Raw genomic sequence first — 18,456 nt, 5'->3', positions numbered from 1 at the left:
CCCTGCTCTTACTGATAAAAATGCACTGTAGGGTGTCAGTTTAAGAGCCTAATGAGGATACATTAATATCTTTAATGAAGAATATCTCAATCTTAAAAGGAAGACTACTAGTTGAACATCAAAGTTTAAATTACATAACTCTGGCATGTTACTATCTAGTACAGACAGCCATGCTGCCCAATATACAGATTCCATATGGACAGTGTTAAGAACACTTCCCAGTCTAGCCATTCAGGAAGGACTCTGGCAGTCACCCTCAAACCACCATCAGTCTTGCCACTGACATGACTGAAGGTCCTGTGCAGCTGGAGAGCCAACGGATGCCCTGCTTGACTCCCCACACACCGTGCACGCACAGACAGACCAGCTTTCCTTACTAGTTGGACCCCTGGTTTCCCTTAGCACAGTCCCAAATCAAAAGGTTCCTTCAATTGAATCCTCTTACAGCAACAGAGTAACACTGGGAGCTGCAGCCTGCCAGGACCAGCTCCCAAGAAAGGAAATGGTGAGCTCTGAGTCTATATATGGCAAAGTCTGGGGTCTTCCTGTTGATTTCTTAGGTGCTGCTGTCTCAGTGTCCTGTCTGGGTCACAGGTCCCTGTGTCCTCTGCTGTGCCAAATGTTGCCAATTTGTGACCTCTTGCCTCGGGCTCCCATCCAGAGCTCAACCTGTAACTCCTACTGCAGCTGCACCCCGAGCTACCTGCACTCAACATAGAGGGTATCTGAATCTCTTACCTCATTTAAATAATTCTTTCCAAAGTTCACATCCAGAACTCCCATAGTGAGCAAGACATTAATCATTACTCATCTCTCTCCCGTACAATTGTGCACAGTTTAAAAGTGCATCCTTGACAAAAAATCTCCCTGTGATACTTAGGACAACCCCGTGCACTTGTATCTAATCATTTACATTAACAATTAACTAATTTAAGACCACTATTATTTTCTTGTTTCTATGGTCTATGCAACATAGCAGAATGAAAAAGCAAGGAAGAAGACTGAAGACACCCAGTGAAGGCCAACTACCTTGAATATAACTACACAGTTCTGCACTCCTGGATTTCCAAAATAAGAACAAATCTCACCAACAGAATTTGATTTAGACATCTGTAACTGAAATAACTCCAGAATAGCCTATTAACTCCAGAATACCAAAATGTCATTGATGCATATTAAATTAATTCAGAGGCACTAATGAAACATTCATACCTCAACAAAATTTCAAGACACTGCTTAGAAGAGCAGACCTAGGATACTGCACCGAAATTTTGAAACACAAAGGAAGAACATGAAGTTTTGATTCTTTACTGCTTGCTAGTAATAGTAATGATGGAGGTTAGAGAGATTGATTAAAAATACACAACATATATATATAAATGTATATTTAATATAGAAAGATAGTGAGGAGGATTTTAGATTAGGGAAGAACAATTTTCTGAATGCAAGGCCATTTAACAGTATTTATGCAGAATGGCATGATCAGTGTCCCAGCAGTGATAATGATTCCCTGTCTCAAACTGAAACCACAAGGAAGTTCAAGTCTCACTAGACAAAGCACTTAAAAAAACCAAACCCCTCAGCCTTGAGAAACCTTCCATAAGAAGGTACACAAATGGGCACAAATTCAAAATTTTTCATACCTTCATCATGTAAGCATAAGTGGTATTCCTGTTGCAGCCAAACTAATTAAGGCAGAAATTTACATTCAGAGCTAATAGCAATTTACTAAAGTATGTAATGATTGTAGTCCTTTACAGAGATGAGAAGTGTCAAATGCTATTTGTTGGTTTCATCCAACAGCTTCAAGCAAGAAAACATGTAATCATTCTAATATCAGGTTTTTTTGGTATCAAGATAAAGGACCAACTAATACTATAGCTGTATAACACAGAACCATTATCCCTTCAGTGCCGTAATACCAAGGTTAAGCAGCAACTTGTGACATTGGCACAAAACTATTAAGAGCAAAAAACCAACAGTACTCACACCCAAGGGAACTTGGGAAGACTTTCAGATACTGACTTCTTATTACCAACACCACTCAATTCAGCTTTGGCTCTTATATTCGTCTAAATTAAAAAGCAACATTAGGAGCATGCATCTCACCATATACCACATAGATGTAGGAGTCCAGTTCAGTACAACAGAGTCAACAACAGAGCACAGCATAGCCAACTTAAGCTTTAGGTTTTGCAGGAGTATCCCAAGTATGTGGCTATTACACTGAAAAAGCTTTAGAATTTTTGCAGTCTTAATTTAAATTAAACTTCTTAACTGTAAAATCAACACAAGTCTCCACATCCTTGAATTCATTGAACTTTATTCTGAAGATTTCACAGCTATATCAATAGTAAGACCTTAACACAACGTACTCTGTTTTCAGCAGAGCATTTTACATCAGAATAGTAACTGGGATTTCTTTAAATGGTAAGAAGGTGAAAAAAAAATGTATTCTTCTCATTGTTTAAGCATTCCTATGCACTTCAAGATCAAACTCCCTAAGTAAAAATCACAAATAAGGTCTTGCCTTTCATATTCTTAACAGCAGGAATTTCATTCAGATAGCAGTTTTGCTGGTAGGTGATAAGAGAAGAAAAGCATGCAAACATAGAGATACACAGAGTGTTTTCAGCCTGTGATCCAACATGGGAAACTCCGTGTGCTTTTAAGGGTCTAGTTAAGCCCAACAAAAAAGTATGATACAACACCAACATCTAGCCACTTTTCTGATGATACCAGGCTTCTTTAAAACTGGGACTACTTCATTGTAGGACAGGACTAGACTAGTCTAGTCTCTGTATGGAGGTACGGGGTTCTTACAATATGTAATATGGGCCTGCCTACAAGAAAGCTGGAGAGGGACTTTTTGCAAAGGGACATAATGACAGGATATGAGGGAATGGCTTTAAACAGAAAGAGAGCTGATTGATATTAGTCTGGTCTAGTTGAAGGTGCCCCTGCCCATTGCTCAAGGGTTAGAATCAGATGCTGCTTCCAATCCAAACTACTTTTGATTCTATGAAATGAAGCAAATTAGACATGAATTCTGATTTTGCAGAATAAATACCAAAGCAAAAGTAAGAAGTTCTAACTACATGTTAAAAACTTCTCACTGTGTAAATGGTTGGTATTATCATTCTTGTCAGAGACTAGATGCACCTAAAGACTGTAAGTAATATTAAACAAAAGAGCATTCCAACAAATTAAAAACAATGAAACTAAAATAAGCAACTAAACTCACAAAATAAACTACCAGAACAAAGTTCTAAGGCAGACCTTCTGTTTGCTAACACCTTAAGATGATAAAGATCAAAGAATGACACACTAACCAGCACAGTTACAATGTGGGCACATAAACCATTAAGTTAAACACTGCAGTAACACTAAGCAGTCCTACAGACATCTTTACACTTACAGCATTAGGAAAAAATGCATCCATTATTTTTTTCCAATTTATTTTTTAAAAGCCAGGAAGAAAAACAGCACTAAAATTCACATCTATCTGTTCCCATTGGTTTTGCTCCATAAAAGTGAATTAATCATGCAATACCTAGTGTAATGCAAAGATCCATGAAATAAAATATTAAAGAAACAAAATTAAAAGCAAAGAAAGCAAGCATAAAAGGCAGCTAATTTTTCCTAGATTACTACATTATAATCTCTTCAGCCAAAGTGATTGTTCTGACAAAGCAAAGGAAGACTGATCACAAGTTTTGCCTGCTGTTTTCAATACCAGTGAACATCTGATCCTTATAACATTTAACTGTGGTTTTTGGCAGGGCATTTGTATGGATACAGGCCTCAATAAGCATAAAAACTGGTCAAGGGCACAGAAACTCCACAAGCAAGAAACTAAAGAGCTAAACAGAGAAATGCTATGGCTGCACAGCTGCAGGTGAGCTTCCAGGCACACTTGGACATCTGCTGGATCCAAGCTACTGTCTGTGCAGATGGTGCCACTCCACAAAGCAATGCATACCTTCTCCATCTCCACCCTGCTACTTGCTTTTAAGTCAGTTTGTAACAAGAGGTCTAAACCTCTGTTGCTCTTTGTCCTCTCTCATGTAACTATAAGCTGCTGCATCTACCTGACCTCAACCTGCAACAGAGGTTATGACACTTGCAACTGAGGTGGCCTGGGGAACAATAAAGATGGTCCTCATTTACCCTCCTGTTCCTAGCAGCCTGTAATGTCTGTTTCAATTTTCAGATCTTATCATTTATTAGGACTAACAAGACACCAGAATCAGAACTAAGCTAAAGACAGCTACAGAAAAGAAAAAAATTAACTTTTTTCTCACAACAACAAAATACTTAGATCTTACACTGTAGTTTGGATTCAGTGAGATAGAAGTCTGCAGACAAAGGAAGTAACTGTAATACAGAAAAGCAATGATAAGTAGGAAGGAGAAAGCCTACCTAATGAAATTATAGACTCCAACATGGAAAGTGCTTAAGTAGGATGAGGAAAATGCATGAAAAAGAAGAGACATTTTAATTTTCCAGAATGTCTGCTGCTTATGTTGGTTGAAGAGTTTTGGAAAGGCAGTCAAAGATGCAACAGCAGAAGAGGTATTCTCACATCGCCGACTGTATCAGCTATATCCGCAACACAAGTTTGTGAAGGCAGAGAATGAACATGACGGACATAAGACATGCCCTATAGCAGATGCAAACAAAGAATTAACAATTCAGCTTGATTAAAACACAGTTCAAGAATGCACAAGCCCAGTGGTGGAACTCTCAGCAGAACAGTCAATGTTAAATGCTAGCAATGTTAAATACTAAAGGAACTAATCCTACTTTAGGCCTTACAGAACAGCAAGTATTGGCCACGTTAATTCATGTTTTGCCTTTTCACTGAATTGTCATGTAATGATTCAAAATAAAGGCAATCCAAAGAATGAAAGCTAGACAACTCAGGGCTGCTAAATAACCTTGGCAAATTACAAGTGAAGAGAGTCTGTCTTTCAGTCACTGGAAAATAAATATTAAAGTAACTGATTCTCACTAGCAGAATTACATGCTTGGAGCATTCCCTCTTTTTTTCCCACTTCTCAGCCCAATGACTAAATTCACTTACATAAAACAAGAAAAGAAAAACACAGTTCTATGGGGACAGTGGGTGCTTCACAAAACCAAGATTTGCTTATTGTTGCAGAACTTCAACAAAAATTTGAGAGTTTCAAAATATTGTGTCACAGCTGCTGGTCAAGAGGAAACAAAAACCCTTATTCAAACCAAACCAAGACCACATCTGAGAGAGACTGATCTTCTCATGATGAATCTTCAGCATACATTATCTGACAATCCTCTGTCAGTCCACCACAGTCCACACAAATGTGAATTCCTCAGTAGCTTGAAAAGGTGTCTGGCTAATTGATCTTCTTTGGATATGACAATATGCCTATTCATTAAAAGCTAAAAACCAATATGAGGTCAAACAATCACATTTTCAAAATACTCAATCCTAATATAGTAAATATCCATATATAACTTACTGCAACTCAAAACAAACAAGGTAAAAGTAGTGAGTTTTCCTTCAACTAACATTTAGTAAGTTCCAGAAGCCATGCACTAAGTTGCTGTGCTCAGGAATAGAACATCAACTAGCAACTGAGAAGAGGCATACTAAGTCTCAACAGCAAGACAGATGCGAGACTTATTTTGGACAGTCAGTATAATCTAAACAAACAGTTGTAGAGAAGAGCATGAGAACTGAACAGAATCTTTTCAGACAGCAAGTACTCACTGTCCAGTACTTCAGAAGTTGCTAGATGAGCTCTGCAGATGTGGTTGGATGTACAGTTACTGTTTTATTCCTTGCCCACTACACTTACTATGGAAGCAAGGAAATCACACAAAGCAAAAAGCTACATACATCTGTAAGGTAAGAGAAATAAAAATAAGGTGTAGGCACAGCAAAAGCCATTCCACATTAAAAAGACAATTTAGACAGTCCTAATCCACCACTAGAAAAGGGAAAAACTGCATAAGATGAAATTCAAAAAAGTAATTAAACTTCCAGTAGCCTTTAAGGAAGAAACCACTTGAAAGAGCAGGAAGAGAAAACTGCTTCAAATATAACTAAGTGATGGAGGTGCACCCAGAAACTCATGTGGACTCAAGAGAATAAGAAAGTGAAGTGTAGGAGTACTTCAGATACATGCAGTACAATAAAAACATGGTGAAATCTAACACACAGCCATGGGAAAGTAGGGCTTGTAATTACACCAAAACTGCTTTTCATCATGAAACAGTTAGTTCCCCTTGTACACCTCCCTGTCCAGTGTTTTCTCAGGGAGAAAAGTTTAATGCCACTGTCTCAGTTACTTCTATAGAAGCTGAAGGACAAAACAAAACAGTGCAGCTTTTGCAACCCTTAAAAAATAGAGGATGTGGCCTTTCTAAGCAATATTTGGCAGTCTACTAAGAGTAAATGCCAAAAGCTAAAAACATTTGAAGTCAATACAGAGATGCAGTATCCACAAATCTAGCTTACCTGATCATTATAAACTCTTTGGAGCAGTACTATGCACAAATAACATAAATTTGGGAAAAAACCCTACATGTGGGGAAATACATTTCACAACACAATATCCCAGTTAACACAATCTCACAAAGCCTACAGTGAGAAATAGATACAATTCAGTAAGCTTTTCGAGGCTCTAGTTCAGACATAGTATTCAGAAATTACTTACCTGCTCTTATTAGAACTAAGAAAACTCTTTAACAGTGCATAGAACTTTCTTATAAACTAAAAATTTATAATTTGTACAGACTGATTAATACTGATCATAAGTAAGTATTAGAAATATTTGAAATGGGACTGCCAACCTGAGTAGAAAATACTAATCATACAAATCTGAAAACATACAGCTTTAAATATGAGAGTATTCATACATGCAATGCAGGGCAAAGGAGACAAACAGTGCAGTTCCTCTCACACTGAAGGCATAGGATTCCACCTGGAAACTAAACTGAAGACCTTATTTCCCTGCAGGCTTTTTTTCCTCCTCATATCTATTCCCTTGATTTGTAACTTTTACCACTCCATCTTTTAAATTCCTCTCTTACTTATGAAGGCCCATCTAATAATTCAATTCTCCATGCTGCTCCAGCCCCCACCTGCTCATCTCTCAAAAGTTTTCAGTATGTAAAATACAGTAGGACAAGTATAACTTACAGACAGGCTCTTACTGCAACATTCTCAATTCTACTATATGACTGTTGAAGTAACTTTTTTATTAATATTATACATATAATCTCAGGGGGATAGTTATCAGTGATTACAGCTCAAACTTGGACAAATATGCTGAATTTACCACTTCTGAAGTAAACTCCTGTGCCTTCATTTAGAACTCTTATCAGCACAACTTTTTTTATTTTTTTAATTTTTTTTTACTCACTTGGCCACAGACTGGATAACTTTAGAAGATGTATCCTTAATATTAGTGAAAAATCGCTCTGTTCCACCCCTCAGAATATCAAAGAACCCTCCATAAGTCTGGTCACATTCCGCAACGGTCAGGCCTAGAGCAGTTGAATAAAAATAATTGTACTTTATTATGGAGCCCATTCCAGGATATGACTTAAAGTATGTTGCCTATAAAGCTGGAAGGAAGTGAATGCACATACAGGCTATGCCTTGCTGTAAGGTCACAAAGTTCTCCTTAACTATGACCTATGCAAGAATCCAGTACTTCCTGCAGTCAGGAAGTACTAGTGATATACTTAACACATTGCTTAATTTGCTGTCGGTATTTATAAGAAAACAAGGTAAAAAATTCTGGAAGTAAGGCATATGTTTCATAGTGTCAATGGAGCAAAACATTGCCTTTCTTTAGTACCCGTTTTTAAAGTGCAGCTTAACATTAGCAGATCTACTTAACCATCTCCAGTTGACACATGTTAATGCAGGGCTTCAGAAGCAGCTGCCATATTTAAGCTTAAATTTTAAGCACAACATCCTAGAGAGCATAGCATCACAGCACAATATCCCTATTATTATGATTGTATACAATAAACAGTAGGCATTCTTGCACAAAAGAGATGACCAGACAGACTTTTAATTAAAAGTGCATTAGGAATGCTGGATTCTTCCACAGAAATTGTTATATACATACTGTTAGTTCAATAAAAGTTACCCAATTTTAGTTCTTCCCCTGGAAAATTAGTATCCCTTGTCTCATTGACAGTTCATCATAATTAATATCAAGCAAGAAATATCAAGCTGGAAGAAAAACTGAATACAATATGAAATAGTCCTTGATATCTTCTATACTAACTGAAGTGCTACATATTCAGATATACTAGTTAATATGGGTGCAGAAAGAATAGTAAAAACTTGATGTAAACAAGCCTATAAAGCTTTTTTTTTTTTTTTTACTATATTAAGTATTTTCAACTGAATATACTCTGGAGTATATATTCCTACAGACTATCTATGTCAGCTTTTATGTCATTTTGGAGACAATTTGTTTTGGTTGATTCCATTTAGTTCTGCTAACCCAACCTCTGTTTCTGTCAGATGGAACCCCAACTCCTCACTCTCACCACTGATGTCCTATGGTGCAACCTCCTCCTGAAGGCCTGGACAATGCTTCCATAATTAGCTGGGCCCAAGGCAGTACCAGCTACAGCTGTTCCTGAAAGTGCTGACTGCTAGCCACCAGACCAAATTTCGACTGCTGCATTTTCTCTTTGAGGCTGTTAGACATGGATCTTTTGGAAGCAAAAACTAAATAGCTTTAGACTGTTGTCACTGCCACATGCAATTCAATATATCATGGGGTCAGAAGTCTTTTTGGGTAGGAGAGAAAAGGAGAGAGAGGTGGACCCAAATGCTTATGGAATTATTTCTTCCTCATACAGTCTAAAACGCATATGAGATTAGCAACTTCTGAGCATTACTGAACTACTATGGTCCATAGCCAGAGTCCCTACAACTGCTGCTGCATTTCTTTACTAAGCTCTCTCGACTGCCAGACAAGAAGCCCATTTGAACACAAAGTGATACCAACACACCACAAATAGTTGCTACCTTTTTTATGTTGTAACACACCTGATGTTAAATTGTTCCTCTTGAAAAGCAAAGGCAATTCTCACTTCTTTACCTCAGAGATTCAGTGTTGAAACTCAGGCTATGCCCTGATTTCAGTACCTTGTGCCACAAGGTAACAATGTTTCGATTAAAATACAATACACAAGGATTTTTAACAGTTTAAATTCAGCCTCCTATTAAATGCTGCTCTTTAGACAATGCACTTTCAAACAACATTGCCTCATCGAAAAAATTTCGGGGTTTAAAATCAGCTATTTTCCCCTGTTTCTCATAATCCAAAGACTCTTCCTCTATAGCTCTTATCTGTTAGACCATGACTGCTTCTCATACACACAATTTCATCAAGGTATAGTTCACTTATGTAAACACTACTGCCTCTACCAGTCAATAGTGCAGTTGAAATTACTTTCCACAGGAAACAAAATTTTTATCTTGCACAGCAACGAACTTGAGAAATTCATATTTGCATGTATCAACATAACATCAAACCTTGCAAAAAAAAAAAAATACAATGAGCAAGGATATAAATGCCAAATAGCTAGTATTAGTGTAAAACACCTAAAAGCCCCAAATTACTTTATTCTCCCATGGAAGATACGTAATTGTCTTTATACTAAAATGACATCTCTTTTTGAACATACCTGCATTGTACAAATTGTTGAGCTGGCCCACAGGCTTGGAGCTCTGTGCAACAGAGGTCACAGATGTCCGAGGCTGAGCATTGTTTCCATAGCCTCCATTTTGTTCCAGGAGCTGAAGATGAAATGAGATTCCAGATGAGAATTTTCTTGCTAATTTAGACATCTTTCTATGCTTGGCAAATTACTGCTACTTGGTGAGAACAAGCAAACTGAACCTCAGGACAAAGCCAGAAAGTTAAGATACATTAATTGACTCACCAGAAGTATAGAGAAAATTAAGCACTGAACAGGAGATGCCTAAGTGAGTTTCAAGTTAGTGGAGGCAGAGCCTTCATATACGAGAGCTTTCTGAGCCAGTTAATTATGATAAAACACAGCATGTCAAACAGAGTGTTAGCATATTAAAGAATAAACTGAGAAGATGAAAATATTTTCAAAAAGCAGTAAGAAATATTTTACTTCTTTTAAGGTCCCTGTGCTTTAAAGGGCATATTTTCAAAGATCCTTTGAGTGATACTGATTGATTGAACCGAACTACAAAATAAATTAGTGCAAAATTTTCAAAATACTAAGGAACAGGGGACCTGCTCTGAAATCTTTTACTAAACGCACATACACTGCAGAGGACAGAAAGGAGGCCTAATCAATAATCTACTTATGAGACATTTTTACCTCTGTGATGGGGGATTTAGGATTGACATTCCTAGCTGCTGCAATCTCCTGCAGTTGGTTTACAAGTTCAGTGATGGACAACCTTTCCTCTGGGTTCACTTTCAAACTGGAGCCTTAAAAAAGAAGGGATTCAGACAATGTAACAAATCATTTAGAGCTTTTCTCTTAACTAATAATAATTTCTACAATACATTCCAGTGCAATAACCAAACATATGAACAGATTGGAAAAAGTGCTAAATCAGTATCTAAACATAATTCTCGTAACAGTATCCATGAGAAAAACAGGACACTACATAGGGTCAATAATATTTCAAAGAATACACCTTGGGATTAGCTAGTAAAGAACATCAGAAGTAACACTGTGTCTAATACTGTTAAGAGTCAGATACATTTCTGGAACAGTATTTAGCATTACCAGTAATCTACGTGAAACCTAATGCAAATACTGTTTTTTAAGCAAGTTCAAAAAAGCAAAACACAACACTATTTTTTCCAATGACAAGACACTTAACAGAATCAAAAAAAACCACTTTCACATAAAATTACATCGTTTTTAAATAATGGATTAAGATTATTAATCAAACAAGAAGTTGCTGCAGTTTACCTTTCTCACCACCACAGGTCAGCAACACTTAACAATCAGTAAAACAACTGTCAATAAAAAGATGCATCCACAAAGACACCAAAGAAAATAACATTGTAAACTTACGAATGAGATCATGAAACACAGAATAGCGGGTGTCATTTTGTGGGATGACATATTTCCCATTGACTATGCGAAGCTTAGCTCCATCTTCAAATGGGTGCTGCCTAAAGCACAGCAAGTACAGGATACAGCCCAGAGCCTACAGAGATAAACAGAAATACTGCATAGAATCATGGGGACCTATAGGCTGGAAAAGAACTTCACAACCCTCAAGTTCAAACATTAACTCAGCACTGCCAAATAAAGCACCACTAAATCATGTCCCTCAGTACCATGTCTACACATCTTGTAAATACCTCCAACTCAAACACTGCCCTGGACAGTCTTTTCCAATGCCCAGTAACCCTTACAGTGAATAAATTTTTCCTAACATCCAACCTAAACATCTCCTTGTGCAGCTTGAAGCCATTTCCTCTTGTCCTATCACTTGTTACCTGTGAAAACTATTCTTGTCTATTTTTAAAGATCATATACAAGTCATTACAAAAAACCCATTCTACGAATTTCAAAACACACAAAAATGAGTAGCTCTTGCCATATTGAACACATCCAAGAACAGTATGATACTTTCAAAAAATGTTCAGAAATTTTGTTTCGTATGTCCATACTGTGCTGCAAGGAGACACATTCTATTTGTCAAGAAAGAATTTGGCCTTAGATATATTGTTATGCAATACAAAAGCTAAGTGATTATATAAGTGTTAAGCTTACATATTTAATTACTTAAATGACACTAGGGAGACACACAATCTCTCTAAAATGCATCTTCTGGCAAAGGTTTGAAGAAAACAACTGCGAAATAACAGTCTCTTTATTCCCTATGGTCAGATGGCTATTCAACTCTTGGAACAAATAAAATTTAAGACAATTTCCACACTAGCTCACTCAAGCCTCAAAAATCACAAAACCTAGACTATCATATCGTGGGATCTTCGAAGTTCCTTCATCAGTCCAATTTGAGATTTTTGTAACCCGAGAATACAACGACTAAGACAGAAGCCAGTTTTGAATTCTAATCTCTGAATAACTTAGGTGTTAGGAATTAGCTAAGATAACTGAATCTGTTACTGAAGTAAATGTAAATTGATACACATTTTTTCAAATAAATTAAGATATGAAATATGCTGACAGAGTTATTATAACAGAAACATGTTCCATTTCACCCATAAAAGTTTGATAATAAAGCATCCAATGCTTCCACTTAACTGTTGGAACAATGAGTTGGAAAATTTCTTCTCAAAGTTTCTTCTGAACCCCAGTATGAATGGCTGTTTAAGCAAATGGGCTTTTATGCCAGTCACAAATGAAGCAATCCATTCAAGATGTTACCTAAGAAAATTGCCCACTGCCTCCAGTCCTCAGTGTGCACCATCTCCACATGCCCTTAGCTGCAAATTTATACCAAGAATAGCTTCTAAGGTCTGAAAGTAATTGAAGTCTCTGAGGTGTAAGGATTTAGTTACTCCAAAACACTTGGTGAGTCTCTCAGTCCGAGACCAGAAATAAAGTACTTATGTCAATTCTGCATATTCTTGCACATTATTGTCAGGCTGTGGAAAAAAACTCTCTGCAATATGTACATGGAAGCACCACACAGTCCACACTAACTAATCAACCAGGGAAGTACAGAAAATCCAATAAGTAGATTGTATTTAATGAAATGCTTGCTTACAAAGCAATCATCATTTAGTTAGAGGAATGAAACTGCTCCCTGTGCAGTCCAAGACACTCCGCACATCAGGAGAGAGCACCCACAGCCACACAGGAGAGAAAAGCAATAAGGAAAGCAGCTGAACACACAGGAAATGGAGAGGCCACTCAGATCTGATTTTTGCTTCAATTGCTGGACAACGTTTTTAATTTTTTCTGGTTTACCTGCATCATAGGATTGTAACTGTGACAAATTTTGGCTGTTTTTAACGCCATCATTCAATTTGGCTGGAAGGCAATTTCAGCTGCAGCAAGGCAACTCCTCAAAGCCAACAACATTCACACAGCCTCAGCACTGCTACATATGACAGAAGAGTCCATTCCCAAGATGTTGGCCCAAAGCTGTACAGTTCCTCTATAGAGGTTCCTGAGCCTGTCTGAGGACTCACATGCCAGAAGGTAAAAAAAAAAAAAAGCAGAACCACAAAGCAATCAAATACAACTAGGAGTAGCTTTTTGACCTGCTAGTGGGCCTTTACCAGCAACTAATTTAAACTTCTCTTAAGGTGACAGTGGGGTTTTTCGAGGGTTGAGATAGTGCTTGGGGATTGAGGGGATAAGAAAGGGGTGGGATTGTTTGGAACAAATGAAAACATTATTATTTTTCCCCTGACTAGCTTCAGGCAACAAGCAGCACACTAAAGTTCTACAGTACAGCTGCAGGATGACACAGATATTACCCCAAAACAAAATTAAGTCAAATTAAACTACATGAAATCTAAAAAGATTGTTCAGCTCACCTTGAACTAAAACGTGCAGGATGTCTTGCATGGGCCACTAAGATTTATTAATTAGATATTGGGAAGGAGAACCCAACTTTGAAATTTCGCTCCTTAACAAACATTTCCAAATTCAACTCCTTTGCTTTTTCAGAAATCTTTGAGAGTGAGAGGATATGAAGGGCCTTTCAAACATGGACAAAAGTCACTTGACAATGAACAGCCTGTCACTAAGTTGAATTTCAGTTCAAAAAATTCACTTAAATTTTGAAAACAAGTAACTAAAACATGTCACTAGTTGGATTTAATGTTTATTTTCTGATCTTTAGACTTATGTAGGAAATGTACAGAAAGCAGCCAGCCAAGTCTCAGAAGCTCTAGTCTTATAATGAAACCTAACCGCATTTCCATTGTGGAGTCAATGTGGTTGATAACTAACCTTTCATCTATGCTGCAATGACAGATATTACTTCCTTTGCTTTTAAGTTCACACATTGTGATAAACACACAGATTCAAGAGTGCTAATCACTCTACCTGCTTTCTTCAGAAAACTGCTTTGTTAACCTAACCACAAACTACAAATAATTTATGCTTCCAGAGACAGGACCACATTCTACTGCCAAATATGTTTCTATTTTTACTGAACCCAAAGCATGAAGAAAAAAATATGGAACAACCCAGATATGGTAAATGAAATAGAGCTTCCCACAACACAGGAGGAGACAATCAGCATGTTAACACCAACATATACAGAGTTATTTTAAATTTAAAAAATAAACTGCAATTGCCCTTTTGAGTGAGGCTTTTATTAAACATATTTCTAGTTTCGTGTTTAATTGGATGATAATGAGGCAAACATCCAGCCTGGATGAGTAAGGAGGTTTTGAAGGAACTTAGGAATTAAAAGAGGATGTATCATCTTAGAAGGAGGGCCAGGTCCCTCAGGAAGTATTTACAGGGCACACTAGGGCACATAGAAAAAAAATTAGGGAGGCCAAAGCTCAGTTCAAACTTCATTCAGCAACTTTTGTAAAGGACAATAAAACATGTTTTTACAAATATATTAATAGCAAAAGGAAGGGTAAGGCCAACCTTTGTTCTCTACTGGATGAGGGAGGGAACTTTGTAACTGCAGATGAGAAGAAGGCAGAAGTGTTTAACACTTTCTTTGCCTTTAGTGGGAAGATGGTTTGTCATCAGGACAGCTGTCCTGGGCTGGTACATGGTTCCAGGGAGCAGAATGGTCCCCCTGTTATTCAGGAGGAGGCAGTCAGAGAACTGCTGAGCAGCTTACATGCTCATAAATCTATGGGACCAGATGAGCTTGCATAGCAGCTCTCCATCATTTAGCAGCAGTCCTGGTTCACTGGAGAGGCTCCAGGTTGACTGGAAGCTGTCCAATGTGACTCCCATCCACAAAAAGGGTGGGAAGGAGGATCCTGGTAACTATAGGCCAGTTAGCCTGACCTCAGTAGCTGGTAAGGTAATGGAACGGTTTATACTGAGTGCCAGCACACAGCACTTGGAGGATGGCCCTGTACAGGATATCAGACCCAGCCAGCAGGGGTTTGGGAAAGGTAGGTCATGTTTGACCAACCTGATCTCCTTTTATGACCAGGTGACCCACCTGGTAGATGCAGGAAAGTCTATGGATGTTGTACCTGGACTTCAGCAAGGCCTTTGGCACTGTCTCCCACAGCACACTCTTGGAAAAGCTGCAGCCCATGGCTTGGACAGGAGCACTCTGTGCTGGGTTAGGATCTGGCTGGATGGCTGGGCCCAGAGAGTGCTGAGAGTGCTGCATCCAGATGGGATCAGTCACCAGTGGTGTCCCTCAGGGGTCTGTGCTGGGGCCAGTCCTGTTCAATATTTTTATTGATGACATGGATGAGGGCATTGAGTCTTTCATTAGTAAATCTACATAGGACACTAAGCTGGGAGTGAATGCCCATCTGTCAGAAGGTAGGAGGGCACTGCAGAGAGACCTGGAATGGCTGGATGGATGAGCAAAGTCCAGTAAGATGAAGCTTAATAAGTTCAAGTGCTCTGCCTAGTATTTTGGCCACAATAACCCCCTGCAGTGTTACAGACTGGGGACAGAGTGGTGAACAGGTCCCAGGCAGAAATGGACCTGGGGGTGCTGGTTGACAGCCACTGAACCTGAGCCAGCAGTGTGCCCTGGTGGCCAGGAAGCCCAATGGCCCCTGGCCTGGATCAGGAATGGTGTGGCCAGCAGGAGCAGGGAGCTCATTCTTCCCCTGCACTCAGCACTGGTGAGGCCACACCTCGAGTGCTGTGTCCAGTTCTGTTCCCTCAGTTTAGGAAGAACCTTGAGACACCTGGGCACATCCAGAGGAGGAAACAAGGCTGGAGAGGGGCTTGGAACTCAAACCCTGTGAGGAATGGCTGAGGGAGCTGGGGCTGTTCAGCCTGGAGGAGACTCAGGGGTGGCCTTATCACTCTCTACAGCTCCGTGAAAGGTGGTTGTAGTCAGGTGGGGGTTGGTCCCTTTCTCCAAGCAGAAACTAATAGAACAAAAGGACACAGTCTTAAGCTGCACCAAGGAAAATAAGTTGATTGTTAAGAAAAAGTTTCTTACAGAAAGAATGATTAAGTACTGGAATGGTTTGCCCAGGGAGGTGATGGAGTCACCATCCCTGGATGTGTATAAAAAAGATTGCATGTGGCACTTGGTACCATGGTCTAGTTGAGGTGTTAGTAGGGCATGGGTTGGATTGAAAGATCTTGAAGGTCTCTTCCAAACATGTGATTCTGTAATCCTGTCTCAGGCTGACAGCATTTCATGCACATGAAGAGAACAAGTGGTCAAAACAATGCATTTTACTTGGTGTTTCTTCATATGCCACAAAAACAAGAGTTTTCACAATATCTTGCAACTAATTTAATAAACTAAACAAAGTTCTAAGATTTCATACAAAGACTTTTAAAGCACCAGCATAACACTTTCTCAATTTGTCTTTTGACACACTGCTGATACAAGTAAGAACTGAACAGCTTGACATCTGCCTCTGTAAAAAACATCCCATATACTAAGTAGCTAAGCACTACACTACTGGGGAGCACCTCAGTAGTTCAACACTATCTAGCTAGAAAAGGTACAGCTGAGGATTTATCATTTACCTCTGATTCTCACCACAGATTTTTTTAGTGCGTGTGAACAGCTTATTATCCTTTCTACACAAAGCATGAATGATCTCTGCATTGATCTCATTCTTGATCTGTTAGTATTTTAGCTACATGCCATACCTCGACAAAACCATTTTGAACTCAGCAATAGGCTGTCCCAAGATCATATGTGCATCAGAGCAGGAAAGTCAAGAATTTTAATCTAAGGACTCCAAGTATTTTGGATTTATGGTGGGAAGCTCCATTAGGCAACAGATCTACTGAGTGTTAAGAGAAGTTGAGCACTGCCTCTCAAATTAAGTCAAGCTTGATCTGGGAAAAAACCTTGAACAGTACATCTCATTCTTTTAACATTTAGATTCAGAGTCTATACTGTTCAAGTTTATTTTGATCTAAGACAGCATCTTACATTTATTTCAGTACTTTAGCTATTTAATCAACAAGCTAACACAAAGCCTGCAAAATCAGTTTCACTGTGACATCAGCAACTATGATGCAGCAAGAAAAGAAACTTCTTACCCAAATGTCCTGCTTTTCACCAATTGGAAAATTTGAATACAAATCTATCATTTCGGGTGTCCTGTACATTGGTGTCGTATTCCTTGTGATCTAGAGAAGAAAGAATTTATTGAAACAGTCTTGAACAATGAGCTTTAACAGCATTCAACCAAGAAAACGGCTCTCCATATAGAATGGATAGTATGCTCATTTTTAAAATAATTTCAGAAACACTGAAGGAAAAGGCCATCAACTGAATCCTGCAATAGTCAAAATAGCTTTGACATAAGTCCTCCCAAACAGCAAAGCACATAGAGTGACTGTTCTACATGAGGCAAAAATGGACAGAAAAACTAATACCAAAAGTAAGCAATAAGTGAAATCATGCTCCAGTGCATCTCTCTCACCTTCTCGGCACACTTGATGACAGTGCATCCAAATGACATCCAAAATGAAACTCTGGTCATAAGAATACCTGAAAAGACCTTTTCTACCACCTTTTTGCACAGACTATACAAGACAGTGGTACAACATCATCATTTCATCAGTGGAATGCATTCCAAGATTATCAGATTGCAAAACAGGGACTTGTGATGTCAGAAGTTGTACACATGAACTTAAAAGTATTTCTCCCACTGATGTACTAAATTGGATTTACCAGCATTACTCTCAACTCTAAACTAAGAACAAATGCAAAAGTGCACTGCATGCTAGATTTGGTTACTGTAGTCCAAGGCACAGCAATACTGCCCATTCCTATTCTGCTGAGCAGAATTTCCTCTCATTTACATGTCATTCAACTGAGAAAAACAGACCGGAAGGAAGATGGAAATCAGTGTGGCACAACCAACTTCTCAAGAGTGTCACTAGAAGAAAACCTAGTAAGTACTTCTGTTCTCACAGCAGATTGCAGAAGGGACACTGACCATGCTGAAGCAGTGTTTCTACATGTAGCTACAGAATACAAGTTATGACAGTAACTGCAGACAGCTTTTGAACTCTTGCAAAAAAACCGAAACTTTATAAACAACACTGAAACAATCTTCAGTTGTCTTAGATACCTCATGAATTACTATGAGATGCATAGTAACAGTTAAATTAATCCACTCTTTATATTAAAATTAAATCACATTAAAATATTCTCACCTCTTCTTCAACCAGTGCCCTCTTCTGTGCAGACCAGTTGTAGTCAGGATAATAAGCTACAGTTGTAGCACTACCAAAATCACAAAGTTTAATTGTTCCCTGATTACTGATAAGCAAGTTTTCCACCTACAAAAAGATGTAGAATAA

At 38.4% G+C, this 18,456-nt stretch overlaps 1 protein-coding gene across 1 annotated transcript in view; it reads right to left on the bottom strand.

The window, feature by feature from the left end:
- Nucleotides 1–18,456, bottom strand: part of GAK (cyclin G associated kinase) — a 61,531-nt gene that overhangs the window by 32,337 nt on the left and 10,738 nt on the right. Inside the window, exons 6-11 of the mRNA XM_079330879.1 lie at nt 18,310–18,435; nt 17,185–17,274; nt 11,092–11,227; nt 10,381–10,493; nt 9,709–9,820; nt 7,413–7,536 (exon numbers count right to left, since the gene is read on the bottom strand). Of these exons, the coding sequence (XP_079187005.1) occupies nt 7,413–7,536; nt 9,709–9,820; nt 10,381–10,493; nt 11,092–11,227; nt 17,185–17,274; nt 18,310–18,435 (701 nt within the window). The remainder of the gene's footprint in view (nt 1–7,412; nt 7,537–9,708; nt 9,821–10,380; nt 10,494–11,091; nt 11,228–17,184; nt 17,275–18,309; nt 18,436–18,456) is intronic.

The sequence above is a fragment of the Erithacus rubecula genome (genome assembly GCF_903797595.1).
Source record: "Erithacus rubecula genome assembly, contig: SUPER_Z_unloc_1, whole genome shotgun sequence".
Classification (NCBI taxonomy): domain Eukaryota; kingdom Metazoa; phylum Chordata; class Aves; order Passeriformes; family Muscicapidae; genus Erithacus; species Erithacus rubecula.
This window is presented reverse-complemented; position numbering and strand designations above follow the sequence as displayed.